The sequence below is a fragment of the Hyperoodon ampullatus genome (assembly GCF_949752795.1).
Source record: "Hyperoodon ampullatus genome assembly, chromosome: 2".
Lineage (NCBI taxonomy): Eukaryota > Metazoa > Chordata > Mammalia > Artiodactyla > Ziphiidae > Hyperoodon > Hyperoodon ampullatus.
Genome location: NC_136915.1, coordinates 161797461 through 161822057, shown reverse-complemented (window position 1 = coordinate 161822057; position 24597 = coordinate 161797461). Strand labels below are relative to the sequence as shown.

At 39.8% G+C, this 24597-nt stretch overlaps 1 protein-coding gene across 1 annotated transcript in view; it reads left to right on the top strand.

Moving 5' to 3' along the window:
- SOAT1 (sterol O-acyltransferase 1) overlaps positions 1-24597 on the top strand; it is a gene marked incomplete at both ends in the record, with an annotated part of 48903 nt that overhangs the window by 11301 nt on the left and 13005 nt on the right. Inside the window, 2 exons of the mRNA XM_079696365.1 lie at positions 8058-8116; positions 24410-24558. Of these exons, the coding sequence (XP_079552491.1) occupies positions 8058-8116; positions 24410-24558 (208 nt within the window). The remainder of the gene's footprint in view (positions 1-8057; positions 8117-24409; positions 24559-24597) is intronic.

Below are 24597 nucleotides of genomic sequence, written 5' to 3'. Positions count from 1 at the left end.
AGATTGATAAATGATTGATTCTTTCAAGGATTACTCCTAAACCCAACCATCCTTAGACATAAAGATGGCTTTCACATGACTCTTTTGGATTACTTATATCTCTATGGAGAGCAAGGTGAAGCTGGGATGAAGATCTTCTAAGGCATGGTCAGTGAGAGTTTTTTAGAAAATAATCAGGATTTTAAAATGAGTTTGAACTTCTCTAGGCAGTAAAAACCTGCTAGTCAGTGCCTACACATTAGCTAATTCTGTACTTACCACAAGGAGACAAAGAAAATGCTAGTTAAAAGAAGTGAAACTTGAAAAATGGTGATTCATCACTGCCTAGTACTCCTTAGTCATCTTTAGGAATTTAGTCACTATAAGTAGGCCTTGATTTTTAAAATTTAATTAATTAATTAATGTTTAAATCTTTTATTGAAGTACAGTTGATTTACAATGTTGTGTTTCGGGTGTACAGCAAAGTGGTTCAGTTATATATATGTATATTCTTTTTCATATTCTTTTCTATTATGATTTATTACAGGATATTGAATATAGTTCCCTTTGGTATACAGTAGGACCTTGTTTATCTTTTTTTTTTTTTTCCTCTTCTTATTTTTAAAAAATTCTTCGCCGCACTGCACAGCTTGCAGGATCTTAGTTCCCCAACCAGTGATCGAACCTGGGCCTACACCAGTGATAGCCCCGAGTCCTAACCACTGGACCTCCAGGGAATTTTATATATAACAATTTTATATATAATTGTTTGTATCTGCTAATCCCAAACTCCTGATTTATCCCTCCCTAACCCTCTTTCCCCTTTGGTAATCAGAAGTTTGTTCTCTGTCTGTGAGTCTGTTTCTGTTTTGTAAATAAGTTCATTTGTATCACATTTTAGATTCTACATATAAGTGATATATGATATCATCCCGCACGGCTTGTGGGATCTCAGTTCCCTGACCAGGGATTGAACCGGGGCCTGTCATTGAAAGCCTGGAATTCTAACCACTAGGCCACCAGGGAACTCCTTGCAGCAAGTTTAATGAGGATGAGGATTTAGAAATTTGGAGGCCATAGTGACTCTAGAAAAGGAAGAGTTGCAGAAACATGTTGGGGATGAATTGCTAGTGAGAAAAGTGAAGATAGGAAGTACAAACCACTTTTCCAGGACATTTTATATTAAAAGGAAAAGACAGCATGAGTTGGGTCTTGAAAGATAAGAGGTCATTGGAAAGGGCTGTTGTTTGTTTCCAAAGGACATTGTTTCCAAAATTTCAGTTATTTATAATTTTGCCGTTATCTCTGTACCATATTTATTACTATGTAATTTAAAGAAAATTTCACTAAAAAGAAGAATCTTCATCCTAAGCAGTAAATTCTATGAAGTGATAGTTTGTTTCAGTTACATATTTGTTTCTAAAACGTTAAGTAGGTATGTAATACTTCACAGATAAATTTTGAGTACCACTTATGACATCCATATCATAATTTCAGAAAAATTTTAAAGACTACTTTGGTGCTGAATGTAATGTGGACAATATAAATGGCTCAGTGTGTTGAATGATTTGAACAGTTTCTCAAAGGACATATAAAGGATCAAGGCAATATAGTTTAAAGGGGTAGTTTTGAAAAAGAGATGGGCTGCCCCTTCCTCTGACAAAGGAACAGTGGAGAAGAGGATTAAAGATAGTGAAAATTAAGATAGAAGACAGGGGCTTCCCTGGTGGTGCAGTGGTTGAGAGTCCGCCTGCCGATGCAGGGGACATGGGTTCGTGCCCCGGTCCAGGAGGATCCCACATGCCGCGGCGCAGCTGGGCCCATGAGCCATGGCCGCTGAGCCTGCGCGTCCGGAGCCTGTGCTCCGCAACGGGAGAGGCCACAACAGTGAGAGGCCCACGTACCCCCCAAAAAAAAAAAATGATAGAAGACATTTCAGGAGTTGGTCCCCAAAATGATCAACTGAAGGTTGCTTTGTAAGGTTGGGACTTGAAGGTGGAAAATGTTTGGAACTACGCTTGGGAGGAATGTTATAGAAATTCATCAAGAGGCAGAGACAAAGATTTCATTTTTATTGCAGGCCTGGTTAACGCTAGACAGCAACAGTTTATAGTGGGCCCATTTTCTGTATTACATTTCTGCAATGCATGGCAGTTTGAAATCAGAAAGCAGATAGCAGGCAATATCTGGGATTGGGATGTGGCTAGGTGGGTCCAGGAAATCGGTGGCGTTGATGAGGGAAGGATAGAAATAATGACAGAGGGTTAGTGACTCTAGGCTGAGTAAGAAAACTGGGAAAGCAAAAGAATAATTTCCATCAGAAGGAACACCGTTTCCCTGTGCCTCTCTTTAGAGCAATGAAATCTTTCCTAGAACTTGCCCAACAGACTTCTCATGTCTCATTGGCCAGAACTAGATTACAAGTTATGCTGTCTTCCTTTTACCTCTTTACTCTTTTCTACCCTACTTAGAGTCCAGAGCATCAGCCTCCCTGGGCACAATCAAATGGCTTCCATGCCCTCTGGTTTCTGGTAGGGTTCGGTCATGGTTGGGGTGGGTGGCATTGAGAGGAGGTCCAAGGGCAGAGAGTAAGGTGTGTGTTTATAACATAGGTTCCCTCTGGGCTGGGTAACCATCTCTTCTGTCTAATAGTTCTCTCCAGGGAGTTCTCTTTGGGTTTCCTAAACCATTTCCCTCCTTTGCCCTTTCAGGATAGTAACAGCTTTCCTGCTGCTTGTCACTAGCCCTAGAATGCTACACCATCCTTTGTTGCTTTTCTTAAATTTGCCCACACATTTATAAGATAGTCCCTCTACACTCTTCTCAGTAAACCTGAGTGGGCCATCTCTGACTGGTGCTCGTGCCCATTCTTAAATCAGTCTCTGGCAAGGGGAATGAAACACATGCCCTTGTGGCGGAAGCAACCAGTGTTGTTCACCGCAGTCACGTGGGATTATAAAAAATAACTGTGCATACCTGTCAGTTTTGTCAGCCTGACTCACAGTAAATTCAGCTATCTAGAACAGGAGTTGTCTTACACAGCCACTTTCATTCATTTATGGTTGTAGTGCTTTTGGGCCATATGGCCCCCAAAGCCTGAAATACTTACTCTCTGGCCCATTACAGAAAAAAATTGCTGACCCCTGATTTAGAACTGTTCAGTCTGGTCCGGTTGAGCACTTGAACTGTGGCTAGTCTGAACTGAGATAACACCAAAGTTGTAAAATACATACCACGTTTCAAAGACTCACTTTGCACCTGTTTTTAGTTTTTCATGTGGTTCCCAGGAAATTTTAAATTACAAAATGTGGTTCACATTATGTTTCTGTTGGACAGCACTGATCTAGAAAGTAACTGGTAACCTAGAAGGTAAGGAGTTAAAAGCTGCCCTTAGGCAAAAGCCTATATTAAGTACAGTATTGTAAAGCAAAGAGAGCTTGGCACCTAGAGGCATTTGACTCAGGGTCAAGTCCCAGAAAACCCAAATCCTTACAAGTCTTCATGCTGTTTCCATTGCCTGAAATAATCTTTCTAACACCTTGTGCACTGTGATTTTTCTTTATCAGCTCAAATATTGACTTCCTCTGCCAAAGCTCTCTCCACCCTGATGATCCCACAGCCCTTCTGTGTATTGTAATTATCTATGTTTGCATACTTCTACTGAGATCCTAAGGGAGGGGTTTGGAATAGTGCCTAGTACCCCATATGTATTGGGTTCTCAGAGGGTTTTTATTTAGTGAGTGAGTATATAATTGAATGAATAAGTGTGTTACTAATTTAATAAGCTTGGTTATTTATCTTTTCCTTCTGGGTAACACTGGCAGTAAATTTGGCATAGTAGTGTAAGTATAGGATTGTTACAGGAATCAGATTTGATGAAGAGCCGTGAAGAAGCAACGCTAGTAGAAAGGCACGACTTTCTGGAGCTGTTTAGTGTGGGCTCCGTTGCTCTCATTTCAGTCCTACTAAAGGTGTCACTATAATAGCACAGTGCAATAAATGATCTTTTATTTGACATAAAGATTATGTAGAGTCTCTCTTTTTTTTTTAAGGTGGTAAAGCATGTAATAATTTTAGGAAGGTCTTTATCAAAACTGGTTCAAATTAGATTTTTGATACTTCAAGGAGTAAATTTTTAAATACTCAATTCAATGTTGTAGACTTTACAAGTGTGAGGTAGTGTTCATGAAAATAAATGTCGCAAGCCTGACTTCTTAGAGATAAGAGGGTTAGGAAAAACAAAATCTAGAGTAGCTTTTTTTAAGGATTTATCTTTGGGTCTACTAATAGGTATTATCAGTTAATGATCAGTTATCAGTTAGTGATATTAATAGATCTAGGCAGGTATTTCAGAAATTGCATGACCCTCAGTCCTGGCTTATCCCTATTTCATGGTCAATGTTTTAGAAATTTAGAAACCTTGAGTTGACTTATGTGGTTGGGTGTCTGTACATAGTATTTTATTTTTATATATTAAAATTATTTATTTATTTATTTATTTTTGGCTGTGTTGGGTCTTCGTTGCTGTGCGTGGGCTTTCTCTAGTTGTGGCGAGTGGGGGCTACTCTTCGTTGCGGTGCGCAGGCTTCTCATTGCAGTGGCTTCTCTTGTTGTGGAGCATGGGCTCTATGTGCACGGGCTTCAGTATTTGTGGCATGCGGGCTCAGTAGTTGTGGCGCAGGGGCTTAGTTGCTTTGCGGCTTGTGGGATCTTCCTGGACCAGGGATGGAACCTGTGTCCCCTGCATTGGCAGGCGGATTCTTAACCATAGTGCCACCAGGGAAGTCCCTGTATATAGTTCTTTACATCACTGGATGTTAGCTTTTAGAGCATTATTCTTTTGCTTTTTATGACATTTAAGTTTTGGTGGGTAGCAAGAAAGTAATTTTGAATATTGTGTGAGGTTAGTTTTAAGGTGAAAGAAAATGAATTGAATTGGATTTTTAATATATTTTTCTTTGACTTTATATAACTTTACTGTCACTGGAGCGGGGCCTTTAGGGATTCTAGTCTAAGTGAGAAAAAACTCTTCCCTGCTTTCCAGTCCCTGACTCCTCAAAGCCAGTTTGAATGGTGGTTAGGTTATTTATGGATCGACAGATTCCTTTTGGGGATGATGCACAAGTAGTGAGAATTAATCTTTGGCGTCTTCTTCCCCATCCCCCTATGGTAATTCGTTGAAGGGAAGAAGTTTCTGTATTCATTTATTTATGAAGTAAATAGCTTCTTTATGAATCCATGGTCTGATCATAGATGGTAGAGAACTAAATAAACGTATTTTTACAGTTGATAGAAAAATCAAATGGATATTTGTTTTACCTTCATATTTCTTACCTAATAAGTTACCAATCTGGGAATATTTTCAAAATTTATCCTCTCCTATCCATTCTCAGAGCTATTGTTTTGGCTTATGGCGACATCATTTCTTGTCAGGATTTATTGCATTTCTCTTATGTGGTCCTTTCTTCCTCTCCTGCCAGAGAGTGGGATTTTCCAATATCAGATCAGTTACTCTTCTGCTTAAAATTCTTGATTTCCGCAAAGCCCTTGTTGTGATATGCACAGGCTCTCTGTGATATGACCTCTAGCCTCCTTCCCAGTCATAAACTTCACTATTATCAACAGTTGAAGATATTATTTCACTGTTTGCCGGCTTCTGTTGTTGGTGTTGATGAGTCAGACACTCAGCATAATGGCAATTCTCTTGAAGGTGATATTTTCTTTCTGGGTGCTTTTAAGAGTCTTATTGTTTTGTGTTTTGTTTTTAAATAAACCTCTGTATTACACAGTTTCACTATGATGTATCTTTACCCTGCTTGGGATTCTTTGATCTTCCTTTGAGGATTGGCTTTTTTTTAACACTTCCAGAAAGTTCTCAGCCATTATTACTTCAAATTTTTCCTCTCCTTATAGAGCTTTTATTAGGTGCATTTTGGACCTTCACATTCTCCATGCCTTTTTTCCAAGTGGAATATTGTGAAATGATATAAAGCATCAAAATGTCCAATAGAGGGGGCTTCCCTGGTGGTGCAGTTGGTTGAGAGTCCGCCTGCCGATGCAGGGGACATGGGTTCGTGCCCCAGTCTGGGAGGATCCCACATGCCACGGAGCGGCTAGGCCCGTGAGCCATGGCCGCTGAGCCTGCACGTCCGGAGCCTGTGCTCTGCAACGGGAGAGGCCACAACAGTGAGAGGCCCACGTACAGCAAAAAGCAAAAAAAAAAAAAAAAAAAAAAAAAGTCCAATAGACAATTAAATAAATTCTATTTCAGCCATAAAAATAGAATAGTAGACCAATAAAAATGATGTGGAAGAATATATAATGATATGCAAAGATATTAACAATATGTTAAATGAAAACAGGTTACCAAACAGTATTCATAATGACTGTTTTTATAGTATGTATATTTATAATATTATATTTAATATTATTATTTAATTTTTGCCAAAGTAAAAGGACAAATAATATTTACCAAAATGTTAATATTAGTTACTTGAACATCATAGGATAATGAGCAATCTTGTTAGATCGTTTTTTGGAGGCTTGGATTTTTAATTTTCTATAAATGGGAGGGGGGAGTCTGTTTTCATTTCTCTTGTGTATTTACCTAGGGGTGGAATTTCTGGGTTAAATGGTACCTCTGTGTTTACCTTTTGAGGAACTTCCAGACTTTTTCAAAAGCATTGTGTCATTTTACATTCTCACCAGCAATGTAGGAGGGTTTTAATTTCTCCATGTTCTAGTCAAAGCTTTTTTCTCCTCACTTAAAAAACTCTGTTTTGGGACTTCCCTGGTGGCGCAGTGGTTAAGAATCCTCCTGCCAATGCAGGGGATGCGGGTTCAATCCCTGGTCCGGGAAGATCCCACAACTTCTCAGTTGCTCCCAGATCTCCGGAGCAACTGAGCCTGTGGGCCACAACTGCTGAGACTGTGTTCTAGAGCCCATGAACCACAACTACTGAGCCCATGCGCTGCAACTACTGAAGCCTGCGCGCTCTAGGGCCCGTGTGCTGCAACTACTGAAGTCCGTGCGCCTAGAGCCTGTGCTCTGCAGCAAGAGAAGCCACTGCAATGAGAAGCCCACGCACCACAACGAAGGGTAGCTCCTGCTCGCCACAAGTAGAGAAAGCCCACACGCAGCAACGAAGACCCAACACAAACAAAAAAATTAAAAATTAAAAAAATAGTCAATAATAGACTCTGTTTTATTTGTACCAAGCTTATAAACATCATTGTTACAAGTGTTTATTAACACTCTCTAATTGTATTACAGAAAAGCTATCACATCCAATCCCTGAAATAATGTTCTTCTCAAAATTTCCTGCTTGTACAACTCTTTTTCTAGACTTATTGAGATAATTGACACATAACATTGTATTAGCTTAAGGTGTTCAATGGCCAACACTTACGTGTTTTTGATTATAGCCACCCTAGTGGGTATGAAGTGATATTTCTTTGTGGTTTTGATTTGCATTTCCCTGATGGCCAGTGATATTGAGCATCGTTTCAGATGGTATTGACCATTTGTATATCTTTTTTGGAGACATGTCTTTTCAGATGCTTAAGTTGGACTATTCGTCTTTACCATTGAGTTGTAGGAGTTCTTTACATATTCTGGATGCAGGTTCTGGATCAGATTTGCAAGTGTTTTTCCCCGTTTTGTGTCTTTTTACTTCTTTGGAGCAGAAACTTTTTTTTTTTAATTTTTGACGAAGTCCGATTTATTTAATTTTTCTATTGTTGCTTGTACATTTTACTAATAGTTGCAGGAGCCATTCACAGAAACTAATTTCCTGTACTGTCAGAATTTCCTATACTGTCAGCATCCTATGATTAATATAGTTGTAAGTACTGTGTGTACATATAGTAGTTTTTTTTCAACTTAGCATTTTTATGTATAAATTTCCTTCTATTTATATTGCCCATGTTTCATTTTTAAGAGTTGTGTCATGTTTTGTGGTTGTACCATAGTTTACATAGTCATCATTTTTTGCTTGTTTTTCAACTTCACGATTTAAATAATGCTGATAGGTAACTATCTCCATCAACTTAAAAGTTATATTTTTTTCTTTCCTTAGGTCAGATTGATTTAAAACAGCTGATAGCAAAGAAGATACAGTTGACAGCAGAGGCAGAGGTAAGTAACTCCCTCTTCCAGAAACAAAAATGTAGAGTTTTAGGGTAAAGAGTTTTATTCAGTACAATTTTTAATGCTAAACTGTTTAAAGAGTTATTTACCTTTCTTATCAGTCGACATGAAACAGGAAAATAAGGTCTGCCATCTCGTCATCCTACATAAGAACCAGATTGTTTTTTTTTTTTTTTCTGTACTATCATCCATCACTCTCATTTTCTGGCTTTTACCAGTAAAACTCAATTTTAGCAAACATGATACAGTTGAATGCTTGTGTAAGTGCTTGTGTAGGTGCTTTATGAAAGTATCTGTCATGTTTCATAGTAAATAATAGGCCTTCAATAAACATTGAATCTGAATTTAGAAGTAGATTCCCTGTTATGGATGTAGAAGAAATAGAAATATCAACTCACAAACAACATCAAGACATTTCAGGGAATTCCTGGTGGTCCAGCAGTTAGGACTCGATGCTTTCACTGCGGTGGCCCGAGTCCAATCCCTGGTCGGGAAACTAAGATTCTGCAAGCTGTGCGGCGCAGCCAAAAAATAAATAAATAACAGACATTTCAAGCAGGGCAAACAGTTCTACAAGTTAGAATTCAGCAGTGCCCTCAGGAAATTCTGGAGGACAAAGAACACTTAAAAAAAACAAAAAAAACCAACAACTGGGACTTCCCTGGTGGCACAGTGGTTAGGAGTCCTCCTGCCAATGCAGGGGACACAGGTTCGCGCCCTCATCTGGAAAATCCCTCATGCCGCGGAGCAACTAAGCCCGTGCACCACAGCTACTGAGCCTGCACTCTACAGCCCGCGAGCCACAACTACTGAGCCTGCACGCCTAGAGCCCGTGCTCTGCAGTGGGAGAGGCCACCACAGTGAGAGGCCCGCACACTGCAGTGAGGAGTGACCCCCACTTGCCGCAACTAGAGAGAGCCCGCACGCAGCGACGAAGACCCAATGCAGCCAAAAATAAAGAAAATAAATAATTTTATATTAAAAAAAATCTAATACTCTGTGTGCCAAATATAAGTTGACTTCAAATCCAAGGCAGCCTCTCGTTTTCCCAATAGGAAGATCACTTCCAAATTTTCTAAGGTTTCTAAGAGTCCTTTGAAATACAACATGTCTGTTATTCTTTTTAAAAATTTATTTCAGTGAATGGTTTCCTCCAAGCATATGAATAACTTGTACTAACATAGGCTTAGTGGAAATGCTTGGGTTTTGGAGTCAGACAGACCCACCACTATAACCTACCTTGTGAACTTAGGCAATTTGCTTATCAGTTTATTCATTCACTGACACTGTTTTGGACACCTTCTACATGTCAGGCTCTGTTATTAGCACTGGGATACATAACTAATCAAAATAAAGGGCCCTTTCTTCAGGAAGCTCACATTCTAACACAGGAGATTAGTCAGTAAATAATAAACCTGAAAAGCAAATGACTTAAATGGCACAAAAATACATAAGTGCTCAGCAAAAGAAAAAAAATTATTGGCCAACTTGAATATATAAACATCCAATGATGTGGATGAAATAGCCGTTTTTATTAATTTAGTTACGTGTGCATGCATGCATATATGCATTTATATAGAATACTGTAAATATAGATATTTTTATCCTGTTTCATAAAACAGTATATGCAAGATTGTTTGCATTCACTTTGATCTTAGTGTCTTTGTAATTGTGAGAGCTAGTTTTTCAGTCATTTCCAGTCCTGGAGTATTTTCACCGTCATCTCGTTTCTTGGAGATCCAGCACTTTTTGAGTCCAGGGATGGTGCTCTCACTAGACATTTTACTACAAGTACCTATTTGCTTAACATTGCGATATCTCCCCCAACCCCGTCCCCTGCCCCCCCCAATTCTGGAGGTATATATGTGTTTTCTACAATATAAGCACTTAACATTGCTTTATAAAGTGGTATTCAAAAGGTATATTGACTATACTTGAAACTGAGAGTCTAGACTCCTAGTTAATAGTGTGTTACATTTTATTTTTCCTGATTCCATTAGGTTACCTGTGTAAGCCTTTAAAACTACAATGATCAAGGCCATTTCTGGTGAATGTCTTTTCCAGTTAAAAATTTGTTGTCCCATTATAAGAGAATGAAGACTTGATTATTTGGTAACTTGCACTTCTCTGAGGGATAATTTATAATTTTGGCTAACAAAAGAAAACTATTTAGTATGTAGGCATATGTGCTATTTTTAAGGGCCCATTCTTGCAAATTTAGTCACTACAATAAAGAAATTTTGTTTTTATGGCTTACCAGAGTGTTCCTGACCTTTATTCCTCTAGATGGGCTGGACACCTTCCATTCCTTTTCAGATTCCCCTTCTGTTCCTCTTTTGCTCCTTGTCCCCTTCCCAGAAAGAACACAAAGCCCTTACTGTGCTCTGCTTGTGAGGGAAAGTTTCACATTCGTGAAAGCACAGTCCATCCCTGCTGTCATTGCTATTTATTTTAAAAATCTGAGGTGGGAGGGGAATTTTAAAAAAATATAGCGTCAGTAACCCAAAGAGGAAAGGGAATGTGGAGTGAGAAGTAAAAGGGGAGGGGAGAGGGGGAATGGAGGGAACGTTTCAAGGATTTAAGTTGAAACTTTGTTTTTAAAGAGTTTTAAAGTTTTCTCTACTTTATATATTAATCAGTGAATAATATTATTATATTCTTTAGTTTGGTCAGTTGGAAAGATTTGAAGGAGAGAGAAAGAAATGGATGAAGTAAGGGAATAGAAGCTGAGGGAAAGGTAGAGGTTGGTTTAGCTAGTAGTATTTATTACTCTGTGTTGTGCAAGACTTGTTCCCGGTTATTGAAGGAGGGCATGGCTTGAACAGAGGTATGGAGGAAAGAAACTTAAACTGTGTCTTGGAAATTACACTTGATTAGCATCTGTGCCCCTGGTGGAGCATGGCAGAAAGAAAAATAAAGTTTGGGCTAGATTGTAAGGCATTTTTTTCCTATCTTCATGCCCTTGTTCATGAGGCTCTTTCTACTTGAAATTTCCTTTAACTTCCTACCTTCACCAATCAAAATACTGTATATCCTTCAAATTCTCACTCAAATGCTGCTGCTTCTAAAGCTTTCTAGGACTTCCCTGGTGGCGCAGTGGTTGAGAATCTGCCTGCCAATGCAGGGGACACGGGTTCGAGCCCTGGTCTAGGAAGATCCCACATGCCGCGGAGCGGCTGGGCCCATGAGCCATGGCCGCTGAGCCTGTGCTCCGCAACGGGAGAGGCCACAACAGTGAGAGGCCCGCGTACCGCAAAAAAAAAACAAAACAAAAAAACAGTATGCCTAGTTAAATTTGAATTTCAGGCAAACCGCAGATAGTTTGTTGGTCATCATGCAATATTCGGGACATACCTAGACTAAAAAAGTTGTTTATCAAATTCAAATTTAACCAACTGTCCTAAATATATATATTGGGAGGGGTCTCCTATATTTTTATTTGCTAAATATGGCAACTTACAAAGAATTCAGTGAAAATTTATATATTTTTTTTTTTTTTTTGTGGTACGCGGGCCTCTCACTGTTGTGGCCTCTCCCGTCGCGGAGCACAGGCTCCGGACGCGCAAGGCTCAGCGGCCACGGCTCACGGACCCAGCCACTCCACGGCATGTGGGATCCTCCCAGACCGGGACACGAACCCGCGTCCCCTGCATCGGCAGGCGGACTCTCAACCACTGCGCCACCAGGGAAGCCCTCAGTGAAAATTTATATATACAGATAGAGGAGCTCCTATTAAGGAAAGGTGTGAAGAAGGTTGTCAGGTACTGAGCAAGCTCTTTAGTCCTAAGGGAAGAGAAATGAGAGAGGTGATGACATTAGTGGGTTGAACTGATTGAATTTTTTAAGGTCACTTCTGGGTCTAAATGCTGTCATAAAAAAACTTTGAAGTACTTAATTAAAAAAAAATATGGTGCTAGTGGGGTCATACAGCACTGTGTAACTCTGAATCATGACCTTTTGAAATCCTTAGAATTGTGTTGTAACAAGCCTTTAAAGATCTTGGAACAGTCCAAGGGAGATTAAAATGATTAGGTTCCAACCAGCTACATCAGAGCTACATTCTCTACATTAGTAAAGAAATTAGCTTTGTTTAACATTGTTTTATATTTTTTCTATTGGTTGCAGATAACAGAAACCTACTTTGCCTTATTTAAGCATAAAAGGAAGTGTATTTGAAAGATTAACGTATCTCATAGAATCCTAGGAGAAGTTGAACATACTCAGGCTTTGGAAAGGATATTTATTTTAATAGCAAGAGTTCAGCTATTTCTGAATTTTTCAGTTAATAAGGTTTCCAGTCATGCTTTCTAAGCTCAGAGTTTCAGGTCTATGAGAGAGAGAATTGAATTTTGTTCAGAAGGGCAGGACCATATAGTACAGCCCTAACCTGGACACGGGGTGCCTGTCCTCACCTTTGAGGACAGTTTCCAGAGGAAAGTGAGTATGTTGAGAAGAGAAAAGAGGATATCTTTACTATCAATGTTTGTAGAACTTTTATTAATGTACACAATTTTATAGAGCAAATGTTAGGTCTAGTGTGAAGATTGAAGGGATGAAAAATTACTTTCTATTTCTGCTTCTTAAAAATACATATTTATATTTCGCTTGCTTCTTATGTAGCTTTTCTAGTGTTGTTTTTCATATCAGTATCTAGTGCAGTTGCCTGACCATTAAATGAGCAATCTGTAATGAGTACGACTCAGATGGCATGTCTGCAAACGAGGCCTCCTCTTCATGGCTTATCACTTGTTCGAGTAAACTAAAGAAGTTTTTGGATAGTGCCAACTTATTTGATTTGTTGGCAGACTGCTGGAAAGACAAATCTAAGTGTTTTCTGCCCAGAAATTCTTTGATCATTTGTATAAGTTGAGATTAGCTTGTGCCGTAATAGCAACACAAGATGAACACAAATAATTGTGGCTTAAAGAAGATAGAAGTGCATTTTCCTCTTGTATAAATGATCCAGAGGTGAGAGGTCCACAGCTGGTATGGTGACTCTGGTCCTCAGCGACTCCTCCTGCTACCTCCCTGCCTCACCATTTGTAGGCTGTGATTTGTCTTCTCATTGTCCAAGTGGCTTCAGCCTTTTCATCTGAGTTTCAAAGAGCAGAATTGATGTAGGGGAAGAAAGGGGGCAAGGAGCAGGTACCAGCTGTCTTTTAAGGAAGTTTTTCTGGCGGTTTTGTCAAACCGATTCTGCCTGTATCTCATTGGCAAGAACTTAGTCACCTGGCCACACCTAGGTGCAAAGGGAGACTGGGAAATTTATTTATTCTGGGCATTTAGGTGCCCAGGTAAAAATTAGGGGTTCTGGTACTAAGGAAGGGGGTGGGAAACGATAGGTTGACAATTAACAGTCACTATAATAACTGTAGTTTACTACCCCTGATCTTCTGGTCAAATCTTACCTTCTTTTGGCTGTGTAAGTGTGACTACATTCTTCTATTTCCCTTTCTGCCTTTTCTCATTTTACTTAAATACATAAATAAATGTATTAGTCTCTAGTCTGCTTTGATGAACCTTGGGAAAGTCAGTTCATTGTTCTTTATGATTTTATCACTTATTTACAAAATGAAGGAATGAACCTGCCCCATTGCCCCTTAGGAATGTTCAGTAATTTAGTTCCATGAACAACACTTACTTGGTTCCTTTGTCTGTCAGGCACTACATTAGGTGCTGAGATTTTGAAGACGTCGTTTCTGTTCTCATGCTAGCCGAGAATACTATGTATAAAATAGATAAGCAAGGGCTTCCCAGGTGGCGCAGTGGTTGAGAGTCCGCCTGCCGATGCAGGGGACGTGGGTTCGTGCCCCGGTCTGGGAGGATCCCACATGCCGCAGAGCGGCTAGGCCTGTGCACCATGGCCGCTGAGCCTGCACGTCGGGAGCCTGTGGGGGGAAAAAAAATGGATAAGCAAGAGGAACAGCAATTGAGTTAGATACCTTTAAAAGGTTCGTTGAAAGCTATAAGGTGATGTCACTGTAAGTTGGTATTCTTGGTAAGAAATTACATGATTTTAGAGCTCTGTTGAAGATCTTACAGGTGATGGTTACTCTCTGTTTTGTAATGTCTCTGGAAACAAGAAAACACTGCGCTGTGCTGTGTAGTGTAGTTCACTTGGCAGCTTTTTTTTTTCCATAGTGTCAAACAAAGATCAGTTGCATCTTAGATGAGATAAGGTACTTTCTTTTAGAAAAAAAGTGCAAGGTTTAAAAGATTTTATTTTAATGTTGTGATACCATATCACAACAGGAGGATTGTTTCAAGAACAGGAGGAATATATTTTCTTAATTAATATAGGTTTTTTTTTCTGATTATAGAAGTAATATAGGCTCATTGCAGAAAATTTATGAGACAAAGTATAAAGAGGAAACACTCACCACCCATATGCCCACCACTTGGAGATAATATTTTGGTTTATTTTCTCCAGTAATTTGTTTTCCTTCTTATATCGTATGCACAGATACAAGTAGACACATGCAAGCATGTGTGTCAGATACATTAGCAAAATCAGCATCCATTTATATATTCAGTTGTATATTTTTCTTAACATCATTTTGTGGCTTTTTTTGTGTTAAAATATTCTTTGGAAATGTGATTTTTAAAAATTTATTTCATGATAGTCATTTGTACGGATGCATCATTTGGTAACTACTGGGAATGTGATATTTTTACTCCTTTCTGGTTTTCTAGCATTTAATAATGGCTAATGAAGTGAAGGAGGTAGGCAGTGATGATGAGAAACTGTAATATATACCATTTGGATAGTTAAGATGCAGGAGCTACCTAAGTAGATTAAGGTAAATAAATGTGTTTCAGCTCAGTTTAGACTGATAACAATATGATATCAAGAATATTGTAGTCTAACTTAAATTGGGAAATAGCCCAGGATGAATTTTATTTTAAATAAAAAGGGATTAAAATTCAGAGCTCTAATTTGATTAGTTCCTCGTTTATCTTGAACCTTTGGCTTCCTGTATTAAGGATTATGTAACAGTTATACTCAAGACTTTTTTTGACTATGTAGGAGGAATTTAGTACAGTGCACCGTTTAGGACTTTAAACTTCTTCTACATTGATGCCTGCAAATGAAATGTTTGTAATAGAACTAAGCCAAACAGCACCTTTTTACTAGATTACCTACCATTTTCAGGCTACATGTATGTACATCATTGACATTTTAGGTTTTACTTTTTTGGCTTATGGTGCTAATCATATAGAAACTATTTTATATGAAGTACAGTGGAAAGCAATATAATGTAATGCGAACTCTGAGGTCAGATAGACTGGAGTTCTGATCCTAGTTCTATAGCCTACAAGTGGTGACCTTGGGTAAGTCACATCACTTGACTTGTTCACGCTTAGATCTCTCATATGTAAAATAGGAATTCTATTGCCTACTTCAAAGACTGTTTTAAGACTAGAAATAATGTTTAAAAGGCCCTAAGAGAGTATCTAGCATAAAGCAGTCATTCAGTTATTAACAGCCATTACCAACAATAACAACAGTAGTGATTTTTAGTCCCTTTCCCTTTATAGTTTCCACAGAGAAATCAGGGCTATGTAGTTTTGTTTTGTTTTAGATATCTACTTTCTGCTTTATAATAGCTATTGAATAAAGCAAGCAGTGGTATAAGTAGGGGTTTCGGGGGCAGGAGTTTATATCAAAAGCTCTTTGGAAATATATTTAACACAGTCTTGGCAGTTGTTTTGCTGAGAGGTGACTGTAGAGTGGTTAACAAATAGACATGGTTTTAAAGTCAGGTGGGGGAGGTAGACATTAAGACACCAAAAAATAGAAATGTAAAGCATTTTAGATTGTATTAAGTGCAATGATGGAAAAGAATAAGATGTAGTATACGTTAGAGTGAATTGTTAGGGGCTTCCTTTCTTGGGGATTCAATTTAAACACTGTATTACCTGTTCTGTTGTGTTACTTGCTTTGCCCGAAAAGGTCAGGTTTCTGGTTCCATGCCACTGTGAGGTTAAAAGATTCTCTGTGCAAAGCCAGGTGGTGAATCAGAGAAGCAAGTAATTCATGAACTAGTGATATGACCTTGTGGAGTCAGAGTATAATATATATTTTTTTTTTAAATTTATTTTATTTATTTATTTTTGGCTGCGTTGGGTCTTCGTTGCTGCACGTGGGCTTTCTCAAGTTGCGGCGAGCGGGGGCTACTCTTCGTTGCGGTGCTCGGGCTTCTCATTGCGGTGGCTTCTCTTGTGGAGCACGGGCTCTAGGCACACGAGCTTAAGTAGTTGTGGCTCAAGGGCTCAGTAGTTGTGGCTCATGGGCTTAGTTGCTCTGCGGCATGTGGGATCTTCCCGGACCAGGGCTCAAACCCTTGTCCCCCTGCATCGGCAGGTGGACTCTCAACCACTGCGCCACTAGGGGAGCCCCGGCAGTCGGATTCTTAACCACTGTGCCACAAGGGAAGCCCAGAGTATAATATTTTATTTTTAATTTTTTTTTACTTAACTAGATCACCAGTTTATTATAAAAGGATATAATAGCTCAGGAACAGCCAGGTGGAAGAGATGCACAGGGCAAGTATGGGGAAAGGGTGTGGAGCTTCCATGCTCTCTGAGTGAGCCATTCTCCCTGCGTCACCATGGGTTCACCAACCCGGAAGTTCCAGAGTATAATATTTTATACTCTCTACTCAGAGTATACATGTTTATTTTGTGTTTCTTTCTCTCAGCCTACTTTTTAATTTTTTCATGCCTCTGTAAGGGTTACTTTATCCATAAACGACCCTGCTCTTTTCACATTTTAAGACAGTCCAAAGCAACCTCTGTTTGGAAGGCTTTTTAGAAGTGTTCTCTTTCTGAAGTGCAAATCTGAATATGTTTATAAACCTTGTGCTTAAAACATCATTGGTTTTCAGTTGCCCTTAGGATAAAATGAAAAATTCTTAAAAAGGGGGAATTCCCTGGCGGTCCAGTGGTTAGGACTCCTCCTTGCTTTCACTGCCAAGGGCCCAGGTTCAGTCCCTGGTTGGGGGAACTTCCCTGGTGGTCAGGTGGGTAAGACTCCATGCTCCCAATGCAGGGGTCCCGGGTTCAATCCCTGTTCGGGGAACTAGATCCCACATGCATGCCATAGCTAAGGAGTCCACATGCTGCAACTGAAGATCCCGTGTGCCGCAACTAAGGCACGGCGTGGCCTAAATCAATCAATTAATCAATCCCTGGTTGGGGAATTAAGATCCCTTAATACAAGCCAAGTGACATGGAAAAAAAAAAACAAAAAAAAAACCCTTAAAAGACCTGTCATGAACTGTAGACCCTGTTTGCTTCTCCAGCCTCGTCTCTGATCACTCGTGGTGCCTTCACTGCATTCCAACCGTAGAATTTTTGCTTCTTGGTGGTTGTTTCCCATTCCTAGAATCTTAGAGGTTGTCTCCTTTAGCTGCTTGTTTTAAAAGTGAGGTTCTTTGATAGATTATCTAAGCACCTTGCTTTTCTAGTTTCTAGTTAACTGCCTGCCTCCTTCCTTCTGTTGTCCTTCTGTCCATCTGTTGTGCTGGGACAATCATATAGTCCATGGGCTGGATGAAATTAATGTTAATAGAGATGAGATTGAGAAGATAAGTAAATTAGAAAGCCTATAAGCTTGTCTCCTTTTCAGGTTACTGATAGACATTTTTAGACAGATTTATTGTGGTCACGTTTTGAAGTTCTAATTAACACGAGTTTCATGCAATAGAAGAACTCAGAAGAAGGCAGAGGTGGAGCACTTCTTGTACTGTTTCCTTTCCCTCTTACAAAGGGAATGACAGTAATAAGCAGTCGCTCTTTATTTCAATCAGTACTTGGATACATGAAAGGAGGAGGCTAAGGAAACTTAATAGTGTCCACAATAGAGTTCTTCCTTGTGTCCCAGTGGCAGCAGCTTCAATCAATTTTAATTCCTCAGAGAAAGAGGACAAAGGCATCGTTGATGAAAAAAATTAGTAAGTCCTTCTAAGAAAGAAGTGGAAAATTGTATTCGCGCCAAATTGAGTATTATAACCTGGGAACAGCCTCTCAGAAAGCTCCAAGAACTGTCTGTCTGTGAGAGGTCATAGACAGTTATATTAAGTTTTTGAGATAGAGGGCTGTACATTAAATGACAGATTATTGACAGTTTACACAATCCAGATCTAGAGGTACAAAGCAGGTAGTAGGTCATGGTCTTTGGGGCCCCTTACAAGATTAAGAAGGAAGGTTATCTCCTAAGGAGTTGTGACCCTTGATGAGATTAAGAAGGAATGTTATCTCCTAAGGAGGTCTGGTTAATGCACATGCACAATACACACTAAAGGGGAGGGAGGAGGTCCAAACAGGCAAAGAAAAATATTATGTTTAAATCTTTCTCGTCTTGCCATAAAATGTGAATTTTATATCATCAGCATTAAGAAATGCCTTCATGCTATTGTCGTCAAACCCAAGTTTGTGTGCCTGGTGCAGTGTGAAACCAAACAACCAAAACATCAGAGTTTGGAGCAGAGAAAAGTTTATTGCAAGGACCAAGCAAGTGTTACCCGAAAAACTGGGTTCACTACTTGGTGGGTGTCAAGCCAAAAGACACAACCAAGGCAAAGAGCGGGAGAAGGATTTATTACTTGGAGAACACTGGGGATCTTTCCCAAAGCAGTGTCTCCCCAACAGCAAAATTGGGGAAGTTTTAAGCTAAGGGTACATGCATATTCATGAAGGGGCTTGAGCTGAGAAGCATAGAATTGGGCCAAAGGTCCACAGAGTCTGAACTTTAGTTGAAGTCATGAGGGTCAACATCATTATTCCATCCTCCACCCGAGTGAGGGCCTTAGTTTTTGCTGACCTCAAAGATATTATGTATATCCCTTGAGGAGGAGCTAGGACTATTGTTTCTTGACTCCTTTTCCTTTGTTCTGCATTCCCTTACTTCCCTTAAGATCATTAATTATGAGATCTGTTCAAGGGCAAGCATTGTGACCAGGCTTAGATCACAATATTACTTAGGCCACAAATGGCTTCTCATATGTCAAGAAAGCCATGCCTAGTTTTCTTTCTCCCGGGACCCCCTACCCTATCTGCTTACACAAGGAGAATGGGTGGCTCATGCTCAGAAGACATGAACTCCGGGGTGGTTTTCAGGGAAGAGTTTTTAAAGGCAACATTTGGGGTGGTGGCTGTAGGGTGTATGACTTTCTTCTGATTGATTGGTGGTGAGGTAACAGGGTGCTGTTCCAGGAATCTCAAATCAACCTTCTGGTTGAGACCAGTCTGGGGTCTGAGCCTGCAGTTACCATCTTCCACCTGGAATTGTTCTTGTAGAACAATTCGAAGATATGTATCAGATTGTTATGTATATCCCTTGAGGAGGATCTAGGACTCTGTTTTATTGTTGAACTATCTTTCTTGACTGCTTTTCCTTTGTTTCTGCATTCCCTAATTAGTGACTCTATGAATCTGCCCTTTAGAACTCTGGGAAGGTCTAGGAGGCTCAAGCTTTTTTCTTACAAACAAGAAACAGGAAACACAAAGGCTTTTATACCTGGAAGGGCCCCAGCAGGCTCCTGCTCAGTTTCACTGGCCACTGAAAGAACAACTCAAAAGGGAAAAGTTGTGAGTTAAGTTTTATTCAGGGACCTCATAGCCCAAGAAATAGCCTCTTAGTGGCTCTGAGGAGACTGTTCAAAAGAGGCAGGAGAGGAGCCAGGATACATATGAGATTTTTGCCTGGGGAAAACATGTAGTCAAGCATAGAAGGATTACTGCTAATCACAAAGAACAGACATGTCAAATTAATGATTTTAGTGCTTTTCTATGTATAGGAAGATGCAAGAATCTGGGGCCATTTGAAAATTTTCCTTAGATGTGCAATTTACTGTCTAGGGGTCAGTATATCCAAAGCACAGAATGCTTCCTTGTTTTCTCTATCCTGAATTCCCCTCAAGGGTGGGTGACTGCAGTGGCAGTGGCTTGATCCTTGTAGAACTGGAATGGTGGGCAACATTCTTTGTTTACAGTGGGAGTTTTGGAATATGGGGAGAAAAAGAAGGGGAAAAGAGAATGGTTCGATTGATGAGGAGGGTGAGGATAAGGAGGTTGCTGTAGGCTTTGGAAATTGCAAGTTTTGGGGCATGTATGGCAATGGCTCATCTGTGGGCGAGTAGTGAGTAACACACAAGAGCTTGTGGCGTGAGAAGTTGAGTATTTTTAATTTGAGTTGGGTAGATAAATATCAGCTTTTACTGATATTTTTATAACATTCATTATGGCTTGTTTTTTCCCCGTGCTTCTGGTCTACTTGACCCGATACTTAATTGGGAAGGGTGCTAGTTCCAGAGTATGAGGAATCCTAGTTCAAAGATTCCAGGCTTCTTTTTTAGTGTTAAATAAAATTTCAGCGGACTAATGTGAATAGGGGGTAAAGTGTTAAGACCTTACATGGTCTAGCCCCTCTCCTGCCACCCTCCCCCTTCTTTTCTGACCTCAACTCTTATCACTCTTTTGCTTCAACTATAATGTCCTATTTCCTTGCTATTAGTCAAACATGTCAAGGGTGTTCCTGCCTCAGGGCTTTTTACCCTTACGCTTCTTCTGGTACTTTTCCCACAGGTATGGACTAACTTGCCCTCTTACTTTCTTCAGATCTTATCAAATGTCATCTTATTTTTGACGCTTTCTCTAACCTCTCTATGAAAAATAGCACCCTCTTTCCCCCAGACCCTTCTCTTTCTTTCTTTCCCTAACACCATCTGGCATACTGTATGTCCTGTTTACCCCTACTGGAATTTTAAGTTCCATGAGGACAGGCACTAGGTTTTGTTTGTTGTTGTATCTCCAGTGCCTGCAGCAGTGCCCAGAACTACACCTAGCACTTAGTGGAATGAATGAATTCTTTCCCTTCTTCTCTTTTAGTATATTTCTACGTGAGACAGCATTTTTGTACCTGAAAATAACCTTCATTTACTAAGCAGTCCAATGCTAGAGCTTAATGAGAAAATAACCACCACCCCCACCCCCACCCCACCCCGCTCCTTTTTTTCTGAGTGTCACTTTTTTGGGTGTTTGTTTTGTTTTTGGTTAGGGAAGCATTGTAACAGGGAAGAGCCAATTTTGACTCCACATTGGATGTTTCTTTTACTTTAACCTTTGCTTTTCGTTGCTTTTGTTATTATACATGATGGCCTAACTCAGGGAACCCTGCCCCTCTGCCTGAATGTTAAACTAAAGTTCCTCTGTTCAGCTCATAGGGAGACAATCTGACCCTGGCCACCTGTGAATGGCTACAGAAAAGAAGAAATTAACACATCCCCTCATATTTTGCAAGATGAATGGCCTTTTTACTTTACTTCCTCACCTCCTCCTCCTTTCTGTTCTATAAAAGAAACTGGCATCCAGACCCCGATAAGATGGTTTTTTGGAGACACTAGTCCTCCATCTTCTCGGTCTGCCGGCCGTCCGAATAAAGTCGTATCCTTTGCCTCAGCACCTCATCTCCCAATTTATTGGCCTGTTGTGCAGCGAGCAGAGCGAGCGTGGACTCGGTAACAGCATCATACCTGTTGAAAAATTTCAGAATGAAGATGGGCATATAATTGAAATGAAACAAGCAAAAGGAACTAAAATAAAATACTATTTGATAACCTTAATATGAACAAATAATTTTATGAAACACTTTATTTCTTCCAGGGAACATAGGTTCTATATGTTTTTGTCCTTAAAACCAGGCAGCATCATTCACATTTTCTGTTTGGCTAATACTTTCCTGTCTTGGGTTTTCATCATATTGTATCCTCCTCCCACTTTTCAGTTAATCTTAAGTCCTACTTACTGGGATCCTTAAAGGTTTCAGCTTGACATCCAGCTCAAAAAAGGCATTTCCAGTCATCTCTGGGTTGCTTTCTTTGCTAAACTTTTATATGTTCTTTGAGTCTTTTCATTAATGGTTCTATTTCTCAGGTGACATTTAGGTAGTCTACTGTGTATTGTTCATATGTGTATATCTTGTATTTTTCATCTCCATCAGCTATTGTTACTGAACAAGGTTTGTGTGCCTGACGCACAGTGAGGCCAAATAAACTGAAACATCGGAGTTTGTATTACCGAGTCCAGGCTCACTCTGCTCGCCACACAACAGGAACAGGCTGATAAATCCAGGAGACGAGGTGTTGAGGCAAGGAATAGCAACTTTATTCGGAAAGCCAGCAGACTGAGAAGATGGCGGACTAGGGTCCCCCCAAAACCATCTTATTCAGGGTCTGGATGCCAGTTTCTTTTATGGAAGAGATGGGGAGGAGGTGAGGAAGTAAAGTAAAAAGGTCATTTATCTTGCAAAATAGGAGGGGATGTGTTAATTTTGTCTTTTCTGCAGCCATTCACAGGTGGGCAGGGTCAGAATGTCTCTGTGAGCTGAACGAAGGCCTTTTAGTTTAACAAACAGAGGGACAGGGTTCCCTGTGGCAGGCCATTATGTATCCTTACAGGTATAGACAGTGATTATAATATCAAAAGCAACGAAACGCAAAGGTTAAAGTAAAAGAAACAGATCCAACTTGGAGTCAGAATTGGCTCTTCCTTGTTACAGTTTGGGGGTAGAAGTTTTTATAAGCAAAATTTGGGGTGAGGGCTGTAGGGTGTATGGCTTCCTTCTGATTGGTTGGTGGTGAGGTAACAGGGCAGTGCTCCAGGAATCTTGCACTCAGCCTAAGGTTGCCATCCTCCATCTGGGTGGGGGCCTTTGTTCTGCAGAAGAGCTCAAAGATATAGTATATTCCTTGAGGAGGAGCCAGGACCCTGTCCCAAGGCTTGCACTATTGTTTCTTGACTGCTCCGCCCTTGTTTCTGCATCCCCTCCCTTCCCTGATAAGCAGCTGTTTGAACCTTCCCTTTGGAACTCAGGGAAGGTCAAGGTGGCTGAATGAAGCCTATTTCCTACAAACAAGAAATGGGGAACACAGAAAGGCTTTTGTGCCCAGTTCTCACTGCCCGGGACCCCCAAAACATTTGGGAACTCTGGAAGGAAGTAGTTTGAAAAACCTTCATATAGTTCCATTAGATACATTAATATTTTCAGGCTTTACTTTTAAAAGACTTGGCCAAGCTCTTGTTAAAACAGAGTCCAGAAAAACAAAAACAGAATCCAGAAAAAAGGCTACTTCAGATATTTTAGGTTCAACCTAAATAATATAGTTAGAGGAAAGAGCATTTTTTTTTTCTTGAAAAATTAGTAAGTAACACTTTGTTTTCCTTTGTGTAGATGAGTCCTGCCAATTTAAAAATACCACAATTTACAATTTGAGCATCCACAGTAGGTGGCCTATTATAATTTGAAGAAAAAAAATTTTTTTGCCTCATACTTTTCAAAACCTGTAAGTTTTAAAGTGTTAAAATGTATAATAATTCTGTGTTATAAAAGTGTGTTATAGTTAGATAAATATATAGCTGTGGAGGTAGGAATATACATTATTGTATAAATGTTGGTATCACAGAGAAATGACATGACTTAAAATATTCAATATAAACACTGGACACTTGGCTCTGAAGGGGTTGCTTGAGAAGAAAGGGGACTTAAAATTATATAATGGTGACATAATATTGATTTTTGTTTTCCATATAAAAATTTGAAGAGAAAAAAATACTGTCATTTTTAGCATTTCTGTTATTTTGTTTTTGTATATCATTCGTAGGAGTTCATTTAGTAGGTGATTACTTTGATTTATGCCTAAAAGGGTATACATGCTTTTTAAAGTTTTTTATTTTATTTATTTTAATTTTTATGGCTGCGTTGGGTCTTCGTTGCTGTGCGCGGGCTTTCCCTAGTTGCGGCAAGCGGGGGCTACTGTTCGTTGTGGTGCGTGGGCTTCTCATTGCAGTGGCTTCTCTTGTTGCGGAGCATGGGCTCCAGGTGCATGGGCTTCAGTAGTTGTGGCTTTTGGGCTCTAGAGTGCAGGCTCAGCAGCTGTGGCACACGGGCTTAGTTGCTCCATGGCATGTGGGATCTTCCCTGACCAGGGCTCGAACCCGTGTCCCCTGTATTGGCAGGTGGATTCTTAACCACTGTGCCACCAGGGAAGTCCAAAGGGTATACATTCTTAAAAAGACAAATCATCATGTTGCTTTTTCAGTAGCAGTTTCTGAAACTACAGGTCAGCTATAGAAATCACTCTTCTGTTTTTATTCCTGTGAATTCACTTATCATGGATTCCTTTTGATCCAGCTCTATTTAGGAGAACCCTTTAAAAAATGTCAACAACTCATAAGCTAGTTAGCTCCTAATGCTTTCCTTTATTTGTCTTAAAATTCTAGGAATTGAAGCCCTTTTTTATGAAGGAAGTTGGCAGTCACTTTGATGGTTTTGTGACCAGTCTCACTGAAAAATCCGCATCATTAGACAATGGTGGTTGTGCTGTCACATCCTTTTCTGTTCTTGAAGGAGAGAACAGCCACAGAGCTAAGTAAGTACGAGTAATAGTTTCTCTTAATGCACAAGTCTA